This window comes from Cebus imitator, unplaced genomic scaffold (assembly GCF_001604975.1).
Source record: "Cebus imitator isolate Cc_AM_T3 unplaced genomic scaffold, Cebus_imitator-1.0 Scaffold204, whole genome shotgun sequence".
Lineage (NCBI taxonomy): Eukaryota > Metazoa > Chordata > Mammalia > Primates > Cebidae > Cebus > Cebus imitator.
Genome location: NW_016107519.1, coordinates 1,709,533 through 1,723,946, shown reverse-complemented (window position 1 = coordinate 1,723,946; position 14,414 = coordinate 1,709,533). Strand labels below are relative to the sequence as shown.

Sequence of the window (14,414 nt, the reverse complement as noted above, 5' to 3'; positions counted from 1 at the left end):
GCTAAAAATTTCAGCACTGTATTGAACAAGAGTAGCAAGAATGAACATCCTTGCTTTGTTCCTGATGTTAGGGGAAAAGAATTCAGCCTTTCATCATTAAATATGTTAGCTGTAGGTTTTTTGTAGATGCTCTTTACCAAGTTCAATGCCCTGCCCTATTTGTTTTAATGAGTGCTCTTAAAAAAACTACAAACGGGTGTTGAATTTTGTCAAATGCTTTTCCTATACTGATAGATCTGATTGTGTGGTTTTTCTTCTACAGTTTGTTAATATGCTGGATTACGCTGATTGCTTTTGGAATACTTAACCATCTCTGTAATAAACCCTATTTGGCCATGATATATATTTTAAAAATATCTTGGCCAGGCACAGTGGCTTGCACCTGTAATCCCAGCACTTTAGGAGGCTGAGGCAGGCGGATCACCTGAGGTCAGGAGTTAGAGACCTGACCAATATGGAGAAACCTCCCCTCTACTAAAAATACAAAAAAAATTAGCTGGCGTGGTGGCACATGCCTGCAATCCCAGTTACTTGGGAATTTGAGGCAGAAGAATTGCTTGAACCTGGCAGGAGGAGGTTGTGGTGAGCTGAGATTGCGCCATTGCACTCCAGACTGGGCAGGCAACAAGAGCGAAACTCCATCTCAAAAAAACAAAAACAAAAAACTTCTGTTTGCTAATATTTTGTTAAGAATTTTTGTGTCCACCACATTCATGAGGGAGATTTGCTTGTCCTTTTTTTTTAAGACAAGGTCTTGCTCTGTTGCCCAGGCTGGAGTGCAGCAATATGATCAGAGCTCACTGCAGCCTCCATCTCCAGGCTCATGTCCTCCTACCTCAGCCTCCTGAGTAATGGGGACTACAGATGCTTGCCACCATGCCCACTAAGTTTTGTATTTTTAAAGAGATGGGGTTTCGTCATGTTCCCAGGCTTGTCTCAAACTCCTGAGCTCAAGCAATCCACCTGCCGGGCCTCCCAAAGTGCTGGGATTACAGGCTGGTTTTTAAGTTTTATTTTTTGAGACAAGGTCTAGCTCTGCTGTCCAGGCTGGACTGCAGTGGTGCAATCATGGCTCACTGCAATGTCTACTTCCTGGGCTCAAGTGATTTTCCCGCCAAGCATGTGCCACCATGCTTGGCTAATATTTTATGGTTTTTTTTTTTTTTTTTTGGTAGAGACAACAAGGTCTTACTGTATTGCCTGGGCTGGTCTCAAACTCCTGGGCTCAAGTGATCCTCCTGCCTCAGCCTCCCAAAGTGTTGAAATTACAGGTATGAGCCACTGTGCCCAGCCTCGTTTGTCTTTTTATGTACTATCTAGGTCTGGTTTTGGTATCAGGGTAATACTAGTTTCATACAATGAATTGCAAAGTGTTCTGGAAAGTGTTCCCTCTTCTTCCTTTTTTCTCTTTGAAGAAACTGTGTGTAGGTGGTAATTCTTTAAACATTCAGTAAAATTCTCCAGCAGAACTATCTAGATCTGAAGATTTCCTTTTGGGGAGTGATAAAATTATGAATTCCATTTCCTCAAATGATCTATTTTATTGGATGAGTTGTGGTGGTTTGTTTTTATCAAAGACGTCAAGTTCATGTGTGTAGAACTGTTGTAGTATTCTCTTTTGACTTCTACAGGGTCTGTTGTGAAAGCTGCGGTTTCATATTCGCAGTTTGTGTATTCCTTTTTTGTCAGTCTTGTGAGACATTTTTCAACATACATCTTTTCAAAGAACCAGCTCGTTTCATTAATTTTCTCCACTGCTTGTTTTTAATTTCATTGATTTTTTGATCTTATAAGTATTATTTTCTTCTTTCTGCTTACTTTGGGTTTTTGCTCTTCTTTTCTAATCTCTTGAGGCAGAAGCCTAGATTACTGACACTTTTCCTTTTTTCTAATGTAGGCATTTTATGCTATTAACCTTCCTCTCAGCAGTGCTTTGGCTATAACCCACAAAGTTTGATATGCTGTATTTTCATTTTCAGTTAAATATATTTTTTGGTTTCCCTAGAGACTTTCTCTTTGACACACGGATTATTTAGAAGCATGTTCTTTAGTTTCCATGTGTTTGGAGAGTTTCTTGTTGTCTTTCTGTTACTGATCTCTCGTTTGATTCCATGCAGTGAGAGAATACACTCGGTATTTCAATTCTTTTACATTTGTTAAGGTTTGTTTTGTGGCCTGTGATGTGCTGTCTTGGTATGTGTTCCATGAACACTTGGAAAGAATGTGTATTCTATTGTTGGGAGGAGAGTTCTACAAAGGACAATTAGATCCTATTGGCTGATGGTGTTCTGTGTCCTTGCTGATTTTGTCTACTTGTTCTACCAATTGTTGAAAGAGGGTTGTTTAAATCTCCAACTTTAGTTGTAGATTTGTCTAGTTCTCCTTTCAGTTCTGTCAGTTTTGGCATCACATATTTTCAGCCCTGTTGTGGTACACACATTTAGAGTTGCTATATGGTGTTGTTGGGTTGATGTTTTTGTTATTTATACAATATCCTTTCTCTATTTGGTAACTTGTTTTGCTTTGTAGTCAACTTTATCTGGTATTAGACAGTTATTCTTCCTTACAGTTTCATTAACGTTGGCATAATACATCATCCTTCTTCATCCTTTGCCTTTTTATTAGTCACAAGTTCTTTTTTTTTTAATCCTTTATTATTATTAGTTTTTGAGACAGGGTCTTGCTCTGTCTCTCAGGCTGGAGGATAGGGTGCAACTGCTCACTGCAACCTCTGCCTCCTGAGTCCAAATGATTTTCTTGCCTCAGCCTCCTGAGTAGCTGGGATTACAGGTGTGTGCCATCTTGCCTGGCTAAGTTTTGTATTTTTAGCAGAGATGGGGTTTCACCATTTTGGCTAGGCTGGTCTTGAATTCCTTACCTCAAGTTATCCGCCTGTCTTGGCCTCCCAAAGTGCTGGGATTAAAGGCATGAGCCTGGCCAATTTTCTTTTAATCCTTAAAAAGAATTATTATTTTTTAAAAAATGTCAATAGAACAGTGGTGTTTGGTTTCCTTTGACTTTCAAGGTGCTGTATCTTTATATCTGAAGTGAGTTTATTGTAGCATATAGTTGGGTCACATCTTTTAATCCACTCTGCCAAACTTTGTCTTTTTTTTTTTTTTTTGAGGTGGCGTCTCGCTCTGTCACCCAGGCTGGTGTGCAGTGGTGGGATCTCAGTTCACTGCAACCTCTGCCTCCTGGGTTCAAGTGATTCTCCTGTCTCAGTCTCTGGAGTAGCTGGGATTACAGGCATGTGCCACCATGCCCAGCTAATTTTTGTATTTTTAGTAGAGACAGGGTTTCACCATGTTGGCCAGGCAATCTCTGTCTTTTAATATATTTTTTTTTTGAGATGGAGTTTCCATCTTGTTCCCCAGGCTGGAATGCAACTGCATAATCTCAGCTCACTGCAACCTCAACCTCCCAGGTTCAAGCCATTCTCCTACCTCAACCTATCGAGTAGCTGGGATTACAGGCATATGTCACCAAGCCTGGCTAATTTTTTTGTATTTTTAGTAGAAATGGGGTTTCTCTATTTTGGTCAGGCTGGTCTCGAACTCCTAACCTCAGGTGATCCACCCACCTCAGCCTCCCAAGGGCTGGGATCACAGGCGTGAGCCACCTTGCCCGGCCATCTCTGTCTTTTAATTGGTGCATTTAGACTATTTACAGTTAATATAATTATTACTGTGTTAGGGCTTAAGTCTGCCAATTTATTTTCTGTTTTCTATTTATTCTGTTTTTCAGTTCTGTTTTCCTTTTCTTGCCTTCTTCTGGGCTACTCAAACATTTTGTGGAATTCATTTTTGATTTATCTATATAGCATTTTTTAGAATATTTATTTGTACAGCCTTTTTGTGGTTGCTCTAGGTATTTTATATATATGACACAGTCTACTGGTGTCATGAGGTTAGCAGTTTGAGTGAAGTATAGAAACCTTATGTAACTTTAAGTTCCTTTACTTTCCATGTTTATGATGGTTTTAAATATTTATCCTACAAACATTTACATCAGATGTTACAATTTTTGCTTCAGTCTTAAGGGAAGTAAAGTCTAGTCTATTTATGCATATTTTTGCTTAGTATGTTCTTCCTTCCTGGTGTTCCAAGGTCCTCCTTTTATTGTTGCCTTTCTGTTTAGAGAATTATGTTTAGCTATTTATTTAGGGTAGATCTGCTGATGAGAAATTCTCTTAGTTTTCCTTCATCTGAGAATGTCTTGATTTTCTCCTCATTCTTGAAGGATATTTTCACTGGATATTGGATTTACATTGACAGTTATTTTCTTTCGGCACTTGGAAAATGTGCCACTTCTTTCTGGTCTTGAACAAAGTGAGATAAGAGATGAGAAACTGCTGTCATTCTGTTTTTCTCCTACAGGTAAGTGTTGTTTTGAAATGAACTAACCTGACTCCATCTTAGAAAAAAGCCTGACAAGCTCCAGCTTAGCTCTGCTCTCCCTTTCACGGCCCCCCCGCCAGGTGCATTACTGGGTCACGCTGTACTCAAAGCTTTGAACTGCTGAAGTTTGGGTCACGCTGTTCTCAGTACCCACAACTGTTGTAACTGCATCCTGCTTGGCAAGTCTACCTGCTATTGTGAAAATAGCCCCCTAATGATCGTATGTAAGTACTCTTCGTAACCAGCAACTATGGGAACCTCCTGCCTCCTGGTTACTAGCTTCCTCCTACTAACTTGCTTGCTCTGCTTCTGTAAAATTCCGCTTCAGCTAGACTCTCCCTCCCCTCTTGTCTAGGTTAGGTATAAAAAAAATCTTAGCCTCTTTGGGGCCGAGAAAATTTTGAGCATTTGCCATCTCTTGGTCGCCGGAAATAAAGGCCTCTCAAATTGGAACTCAGAGGGTGGCACCTTCTCTAACTTGCTCAGGCATAACAGTTTCACCACTGCTAACTTAAGATTTTTTTATCTTTCATTTTCAGAAGTTTATGTATCTTGGTATGGATCTCTTTGGGGTTAGACTACCTGAGGTTGCTCACTCTCCTGAATCTACGTTAATGTCTTCTGCCAAATTTGGGAAGTTTTCAGCTATGACTTCAAGTACTGTTTTCAATACTACTGACTCTCTCTCATCTCCTTCTAGGACTATGACAACACAAATATCAGATCTTTTGTTATAATCCCAGAGGTTCCCAAGGCTCTATTCATTTATTTTCAGTCTTTTCCTCTCTGTTGTTCACACTGGGTAACTTCTATTGTTCTGTCTTCCAGTTCATTCATCCTTCCCTCCGTCTCCTCCATTCTGCTGTCGAGTCTACTCAATGAATTTTTAATTCAGTTACTGTAATTTTCAGTTATAAAATTTTCATTTGGTTATTCTTTTAGTTTCTATTTCTTTGCTGATGCTTTTATCTTTTCATTTGTTTTAAATGTGTAACTGCTTGTTGAAGTACTTTGACAATGCCTGCTTTAGAATCATTATCTGATAATTCTAACATTTCTGTTATCTTGGTGTGTTGGCATTTATCGCTTGTCTTTTTACATTAATTTTGAGATAATGCTAGTTCTTTGTATAACGAATGATTTTTAAAATTGAAATCTGGCCATTTTCAGTATTGTGAGACCTTGGACCTTATTTAATGCTTCTGTTTTAGCTGGCTTTGTCTGACAGTACTCTGACAGGAGAAGACAGATGCTGCCTCTTTACAGCCAGGTGATGGTGGAGGCACTAACACTTGAGGACAGATCTCTTCATTACTGTTGTGCAGGGATCAAAGTTCCTGCTCCACACTAGGCCTTCACTAATACTCCCCTGAATGGGAGGGACTGGAGTGCCTTGACACTCCTCTTGCAGCCTCCACTGACACTCTGGGGTGGGTGGAGATGGGGAAAGTGGTCTTATTACTATTGCAGAATTGTAAAAGTCTTGACTTCTACTAATCCTCCTCTGATAACACCAGTGGTGATGAAAATCACAGCTCTGACACCATCATAGTGGGGGGAAGGGGACAGGTGGGTTGGTTCATTATAACCCTGCAAGAATAGATGTCTAGGTTCCCCACTAAACCTTTGCTGGTATGGGTGGATGTCAGGCTACAATTTGTGTGTGTGTGTCTGTGTGTGTGTAGTTTGGCTGAAGTAGAATAATTATTATGTAAAAGTTTTCTGTCTTGCTAGGCTGTCCCTTTCCTGATCTTTTCCTGTTGATCAGGCTTTTGTTGGAGCTTTAAAAATCTGTGTCTCTTGGTGTTTCTGGGTTGCCAGGTCCTTCAGCTCCAAATTTGGAATACATGAAACAAAAAAATAAAATCCACGGAGCTTACCACCATGTCATTCCTTTGGTTCTGAGGATGCTGGTTCCAGAGGAGCTGGTTTGCCTTCTCTTCTCTACCTTTTAGGTGTTTTATATGTAATGTCTAGGATTTTTAGTTATACTTAATGGGAGAGGAACAGAAAGAAGTATATCAACTCCATTTTCCCAATAGTGGAAGAGTTCTTATTTTTAGTTCAGATCCATATTAAATGTTTCCATGACACACAAAAAAATTCAAAAACAATATACAAATACCAGCATTAAAAAAATAGAAAACGCAAATAACACTACAATAGAATAAACAAATTATTACAGACAGCAAAGAATAAAACAGATTTTCTAATTTGTTTTGGATAAATACTTGACTTTTTTTGGATAAATACTTGACCTTACGTCCCCTTAAATAAAAAAGTATCAGTATCCACGAGTTGCATCTTGTCCCACCCAGATCTGCCCTCTATTCCAAACCTTGCCTCTCAGTATTGACTGGTATTCAGGCACATGAAAAGTGTCAATTTTCATCCCTTTTATTCCAACCTTTCCAAACACCCTCAGCGATATCTTCCTATGTGTGTGCCCCACTGTCCATCCATTCATCTATAATGTTTGTGTTCTCAATTTGTTTTCTTAGCTCTATAGTCTCCAGTGTCATCTCATTCTGTTATTATTTTAGCTTTCCTTTGACTTCTGTTGGTTTGTGTTACAGAAGAACTTGAGTTTGTTCATATATTCCTCTTGCCTTTCCACAAAAATTAGGACTGCTTAAGGACACACACATACCTACCTACCTACATACATACATACAATGAACATGAAGGAGAGATAAGGGTCCCTTAATAAGAGGAGGCTAAGGAGTTAATATAAAAACATTAATGTGCTATAGCACCTTTCATAATTCATACAGGTAGGTCACAAATTTTGCTTTAAACTTCCTGGGGACCAAATCAAAAAGAATAGTTTTAAGATTCAACTTTGTCTATACACTAAAATTATTAAAGCATTCAGGATTTTGATTTTAGAGTCAAAAGGAAAGCCTTTCTTCCTCACCCTCCTAGGCCACCCTCTCCAACTCTACGAAGTCTAACATTCTTTAGTAATAGACAAAGTCTCTCATTAGAGTGAAAATAAATTTCAAGAAATGAAAAATCATTGTGAATGAGGATGAATACAGTCAAAGAATAAATTATATTAGTTCCCTTCCTATTTTGATAGTAGAAAGACAGTTTTGTACCCCACACTGTACTATACTTTTAAATTGTGCTTTCAGGTCTAAAAATAAGCTCTTTGAGGGAAGGGGACTCGTAAGTTTAACACACAGGATACCATACAGGGCCTGAAACATATTATATGATTGTTTAACAAACATTTGCATATCAGAACATATTTGTTGAATAAGCATGCCTACGTCTAGTGTTCTCTAAAATTCTCTTAGGATGGCTGCCTTCCTCTTCAGCCTATGAGGTGCTCTATATCCCATGTCACATTGGTTTGTAGTCCTAGACTCAAAAAGCCTTCCAACAACCTCCAACTCTGTCCTGTATGGCTTCATTCCCAAACTCTCCTTTGTTTAGCCCCCTCATAGGCTGGCAATTCAATTAGGACTATTTACCTGACTTTGGTCAGTGCCACAGGACCTAGTGCTATCTGGACCCTACCTACTCATAAAGGGGATTGCCTAGAATTGATAAATGACTGAAGATCACAGCTTTTTGGCCTTTTCTAGCAACTCTGATCCCCAATTCCTTAATACAGGCCCTATATTTCCTACATTCTATATAGATACTGTAGTCTGTGAAAGACTAATTTGTTCTGTCTTCTGTTCAAAATAGTTGTAAATGAGAAGTTTCCATTTTCGGACTCTGTGTCCACAAGTGCTCAGGTTCTATACATGTAATTAATATGTGGGTATATCAATTAATTAGTGAAAAAGTCATCAGATTCAAGCCAGGCAAACACTGTTCTGCTCCCAAACATTAGATAGTATTGACATATGGGGCATTTAATTAGCTGATTGTTATACTTGTTCTAATAACATACTCACAGACATAAGAATATTACTAGTCCCCCAGATCTACAGTTACCTATGTATTCTAGACAGAATGTTACTGCTATGATTTGGATGTTTGTTCCCTCCAAATACATGTTGAAATATAATCTCACCGTAACAGTATTAAGAGGGTAGGAAATTCAACTATGGTATTTCAGAGGTGAGACCTTTGGGAGGTAATTACAATTAGATGAGGTCATGCGGGTGGGGCATTAGTGGTTTTAAAAGAAGAGAAAGAGAGAAGAAAGGAGAGAGCTAGTATGCTCTGTCCCTCTTGCCACACAATGCTCTGCACCACCCAGGGATTCTGCAGAGAGTTCCCATCAGTAAGAAGAACCTCACATATGTGGTTCCTTATCTTCAGAATTCTCAGCCTCCGGAACTGTAAGAAATAAACTTCTTTGTTTAGAGGTAAGGTCTCGTGGCCCAGGCTGAATTGCAGTGGCATGATCATAGTTCACTGCAGCCTCCTCCAATTCCTGGGCTCAAGCAACTCTTACTTCAGCCTCCCAAGTAACAGGGGCTACAGGTGTGTATCCGTGCCTGGCTAATTTTTTGTAGAGACAGGGTCTCACTAGGAGGTTGGTCTTGAACTCCTGAACTGAAGCAATCCTCCTGCCTCAGCCTCCCAAAGTGCTGGGATTCCAGGTGTGAGCCATTACACCCAGTCAATTTCTTTTCTTTATAAATTACCCAGTCTCAAATATTCAGTACTGTAGGAGAAAATGGACTAAAACAGTTACACTGCTAAATTTCCTTTTGAAAGACAGCTTCTAATTTTGATATTTACCACATACCAAAAAACAAATGAAAGTAATTTTTTCTAATCAGATTAGAATCAACTATTGCTCTGAGTCTGAAATACAGCTGTAGTTTAATGTCAAATTTATTTTTATTCATTTTTTAAAAAGATAAGGTCTTGCTCTGTCACTGAGGCTGAAGTGTAGTGGCATGATGAGAGCTCACTGTAGGCTTGAACTTCTGGGCTTAAGGGATTCTCCTGCCTCAGCCTCTCAAGTAGCTAGGACTACAGGCGTGTGCCACTATGGATTCTCCTGCCTCAGCCTCTCAAGTAGCTAGGACTACAGGCGTGTGCCACTATGCCTATTTTTGAAAAGAAAATTTTTGTAGAGATGAGGTCTTACTATGATGCCCATGCTTATCTTAACTCCTGGCTTCAAGTGACCGTTATACCTTGGCCTACCAAAGCACTAGGATTACAGGTATGAACCATTATGCGGGGACAAGATAAACATCATTTGGAGATAACATGATTTTACACTTAGAACAACCAAGAAAATAAACAGAAAAGTAAAAATAATAAGATAATTCAGACCAGGGCAAAAACACTAAAAATCAGATAAATTTCCTGTTTAGTTACAATAATTTTCCCCTGGAGGGAAAAAAAATTCATTTATGTAACAGTAAAAAAGTAATATAAAGTTCCTAGGGAAGCCCTCAAGAAATAACTTATGTGAATGAAAAAATTAAATTTAAATAAATAAAACCACAACTAAACCAGATGATAACATAGGTTAGTATTTTGATGTGGGGAGGGCCTTTTAAAGAATGAAAATAATTGGATAAATTAAGTGAGATAAATATGACATTAAATCCGTAATAAAAACTAATCTCAAAAATACTTCAATAATTTTCCAGATTACTAAGTTAATATTCTTAAATATAAAATACTCTCAAGAGCACATATGAAACAAAAACCAAGTCTCAAAAAACAGAAATAGAAAATTTATAAAATAAGAAATACAAATGCTCTAAATAATTATCTCAAAAAATATCTGAGATAACTTCTCACTCTATCAAATTAGTGACACAGATTATTAAAACAATAAACAAAACAAAGATACCAAATCCTGGAAAAACTGCTGAGAGATGGGTATGCTTACTCAATGCTGGTGGGACTATAAATTGTTATAACCTTTCCAGAAAGGTTATAATAGAAAGCAATTTGGCAACAGGTACCAAAAACTTAAAAGGTATTCATGTCTTTGCTCCAAGAATCTCATTTCTAGAATTTTACTCTAAATTTACATGTTTAGATATTTACTGTGGCATGACTTCTGTAGTTTGGTCTCGCATTACTATAAACAAACACCCGAGACTGGGTAATTTACAAAGAAAAGCGGTTTAATTGGCTCATGGTTCTGCAAGCTGTACAGGAAGTATAGGGGCTTCTGCTTCTGAGGAGGTCTTGGGAAACTAACAATCATGGTGGAAGATGAAGGGGAAGCAGAGGCATCTTACACGGCTGGAGGTAGGAGCAACAAAGAGACGAGTGAGGTGTCACCGGCTTTTAAACAACCAGATCTCATGAGAACTCACCTTGCAATGATAGCACGAAGGAGGATGGTGTTAAACTATGAGAAACCACTCCTGTGATACAATAACCTCCCACCAGGCCTTCCCTCCAACACTGGTGGTTATATTTCAACACGAGATTTGGGCGGGGACACAGATCCAAACCATATCAACTTCTAATTGCAAATATTTGGAAACAATCTTAATAACCAATGAATAGGCCAACGTTTAAATACATTACATCCATCTGATCAGGTATCTGTTCATTAATTAAAGAATATTAACTGAGCATGTCATCCATGCCTGGCGCTTTACAAGGTCACATAGATACAATCTGTGTAGTAAAGACTTAATCTTATCAGAACAGAGGTCTGGCCTTTGTTTTGGCTGCTGGAAGTTGATCTCTAAGATAAGAGTGTCTTTTTTGACTGGGGGGCCTTGGGTCACAGCAGACAGTCTAAAAATAAGATTTAGGGTAGGGATTTGGATGAAGGGGATCAGCTTGACCCTGAAATGGCTGGAGACAAGGGTCAGCTACATGGGCAGCCAACCAGGTTTACATGGCTGGCCCAAATAAAATCTCTGGACATCAACACCTTGGCGGGCTTCTCTGGTTGGTACTACTCTGTGCATATTATCACACACCACTGCTGGGAAAGTTAGCACTACCCATGACTCCACTAGGAGAAGACAATTGGAACCTCTGCTTGTAGGACTTTTTGGAACTCTGCTCCATGTGCCCCTTGCCTTGGCTTTTTTTTTTTTTTTGAGACCGAGTTTTGCTCTTGTTGCCCAGGCTGGAGTGCAATGGAGCGATGTCAGCTCACCGCAACCTCCGCCTTGCAGGTTCAAGCGATTCTCCTGCCTCAGCTGCCTGAGTAGCTGGAATTATAGGCATGCATCACCACACCCGACTAATTTTTGTATTTTTTTTAGTAGAGATGGAGTTTCTCCATGTTGGTCAGGCTGGTCTTGAATTCCCAACCTCAGGTGATCTGCCCACCTTGGCCCCCAAAGTGCTGGGATTACCATGCCTGGCCGCCTTGGCTGATTATCCTCTCCCTGTGGTAAATTGTTACCATGACCATAATAACTTTGTTGAGTTATGTCACTTCTTCCAGTAAGTTACTGAACCTCAGAGTGGTCTTGGGGGTCCCCTTGAATTCTGTAGTTGCTTTCAGAAGTTAAGAGTGGCCTTGTGAACTACTACCTAACATCACACAACCTTAAAGAGAAGCATGATACTTTCATTGTAGAGGACACAAACAATTATATTAACATGTGACAAGGTGTTGTGATTGGGGACATACAGGGTACTAGGGGAGCACACAAGATATGTTTAGGGAAAGGGAATATCATTCAGGGAATTGCATGTGAGCCAAAAAGTTCAGTATACAACAGCTCAAAGGGAATGAAATGTAAAGAACTGTGACTTAAATAATTCGTTGATTTTGAAGCAGACATGCTCTAAAATATGAAGCGATTTACAACTTTAAGAAAATCTTAGGAAAAGCAGAGTGTGGAATTACAATTGATTAAAAGATGATTAATGAAAAATGCACTGATAGGCATTACTGATGAGAATAAGAATTGGTTCATATTCTCTAGAAGGTATTTGTCAATATTTATGAAAGTTTGTCAATGACCTTAGAAATATTCATCTTTCGACCCAGCAACGGAATTTCAGGGGTTATTCCTGAGATATGTTCATGTATGTATAAAATAATTACAATTATTCAATGCAGCATTATTTGTAATATCAAAAGATGAATACCTGTTAAATATCTTTCAAAAGGGGAATGGTTACTATATCCATACAACAAAGTACTATGAAGCCATTAAAAAAGAATGACATCTTTAGATATATTAAGTTAAAAAAGAAGGGTGTGGAACAATGTATAGTATGTTACTGCTTATATTAAAACAGAAAAAAGAATACAGATGTATCTATTGACTTCTTTACATGTATACTTATATATGCATAAAACCTCTCTGGAAGAATATGGAAGAAACTGAAAGCACTAATTGCCCAGGGAGGAGAACCGGGTGACTGGGAGGGAAATTCTGCTCTACCTACATACTCCTGTGCACCACCCGAAGTTAGGAACACGTAAATATAGCATATATATTTAAAATACAGTCATGTATTGCTTAACCATAGGGAGAAGTGCTGAGAAATGCATTGTTAGGTGACTGTCGCTGTGAGAACATCACAGTGTACTTACACAAACTTAGGTGGTACACCCCACCACATACCTCTATGTACAGTATAGCCTATTGCTCAGACCACCACTGTATATGAAGTCTGTTGTTGACTGAAAAGTTATGTGGTGAATGACTGTATTCAAAAAATTAAATATCTGATACCAAATCTATTGGTAACTATTGGGAATATCTGAACAAACAGAATAGAGTAGCTATTATAAATATCAGTTGTTTGTAAATCATTTACACATACCTGATGTCCAGTTTCATTAGTTTTCACTGTCATCAAGTCATCTTGTTTACTTATTATCTTCTGCAGCTAAAAAGATTGCAATCATGAGTTTACATGTGTCCCTACCAGATTTTTCAAAACAACCTAAAAAACAGATGCCAAGTTGTTGTTATAAAATATATGTAGTTATTTGCTGAATATTAACTTAAACTCTTTCTAATCATAACTCCTATTATCCTTTTCTCTTAGACAATGTAAGAATCAGAGGACAAAAGAGATAACAAAAGTATTGACATTATTATTACTACAATTTTCTATTAAGAAAGCTAGCTTATTTAATAGATACATGTTCTTAGGTAGCACTCTACAAAAACTTCAAGATTACACTTTCTTTCAAGAGAATTTTTACTCATAATTAATTTGTTACATCACTAGTTTATGGGTGACATTTTCAAGTATACAGTTCTTAAAAAGCGATTTATATTATACACAGTCTTACTTTTCCCTTTATGCATTTATAAAGCATTAAAATAATTTAAAGACTTACATTTCTACTAATTAGGACATTGTAAATAATATCTTGAAATTGAGTGCATTAAAAAACCTACCTGCCTTTCAGGAGCATTTCTATCAATCCTCACATGGAAAGCAAATTTAAAAAAGAAAGCATTTTAAAAGAATCAGATATAGACAAAAATCCCAAACTATGGATTCAAATCAATTAGGAGACAAATCTTGATCCATTTTTTTTTTCTAGGCTATTTAACATTTTGAAAACTGCTGCAATTAATTCCATATTAGTTATTTCAAATTTGGCTATTTCTATTATGTTTGTTTTAGGCAAGTGGTTTACTTCTAGTTCTCTAAATCTCTCAGCCAGTTTTCAATGTCCCCCTTTCCCCTACGTATTTATTTTAGAAAAAAGTTAAAAAGCTTTATATTTATTTTATTTTATTTTTTTCTGAGACAAAGTCTCACTCTGTTGCCAGGCTGGAGTGCAGTGGCATGATCTCGGCTCACTGCAACCTCCACCTCCTGGGTTCAAGTGATTTTCCTGCCTCAGCCTCTCGAGTAGCTGGGACTACAGGCGCATGCCACCATGCCCAGCTAATTTTGTATTTTTAGTAGAGACGGGGTTTCACCATGTTGGCTAGGATGGTCTCGATCACTTGACTTCGTGATCCGCCTGCCTTGGCCTCCCAAAGTGCTGTGATTATAGGTGTGAGCCACTGCGCCCGGCCTATTTTTAAAGTTGACAATCAAATGGTATAATGCCAAGTTCAATATCCAAACATTTCTCCCTGTGCTTATTCCCCTGGAACCTCTTTTTTTTTTTTTTTTTTT

At 38.2% G+C, this 14,414-nt stretch overlaps 1 protein-coding gene across 1 annotated transcript in view; it reads right to left on the bottom strand.

Annotated features, from left to right (window-relative positions):
* Positions 1-14,414, bottom strand: part of MICU2 (mitochondrial calcium uptake 2) — a 109,252-nt gene that overhangs the window by 18,762 nt on the left and 76,076 nt on the right. The window contains exons 7-9 of the mRNA XM_037745573.1: positions 12,986-13,157; positions 7,356-7,379; positions 3,553-3,557 (exon numbers count right to left, since the gene is read on the bottom strand). Coding sequence (XP_037601501.1) covers positions 3,553-3,557; positions 7,356-7,379; positions 12,986-13,157 — 201 coding nt within the window. The remainder of the gene's footprint in view (positions 1-3,552; positions 3,558-7,355; positions 7,380-12,985; positions 13,158-14,414) is intronic.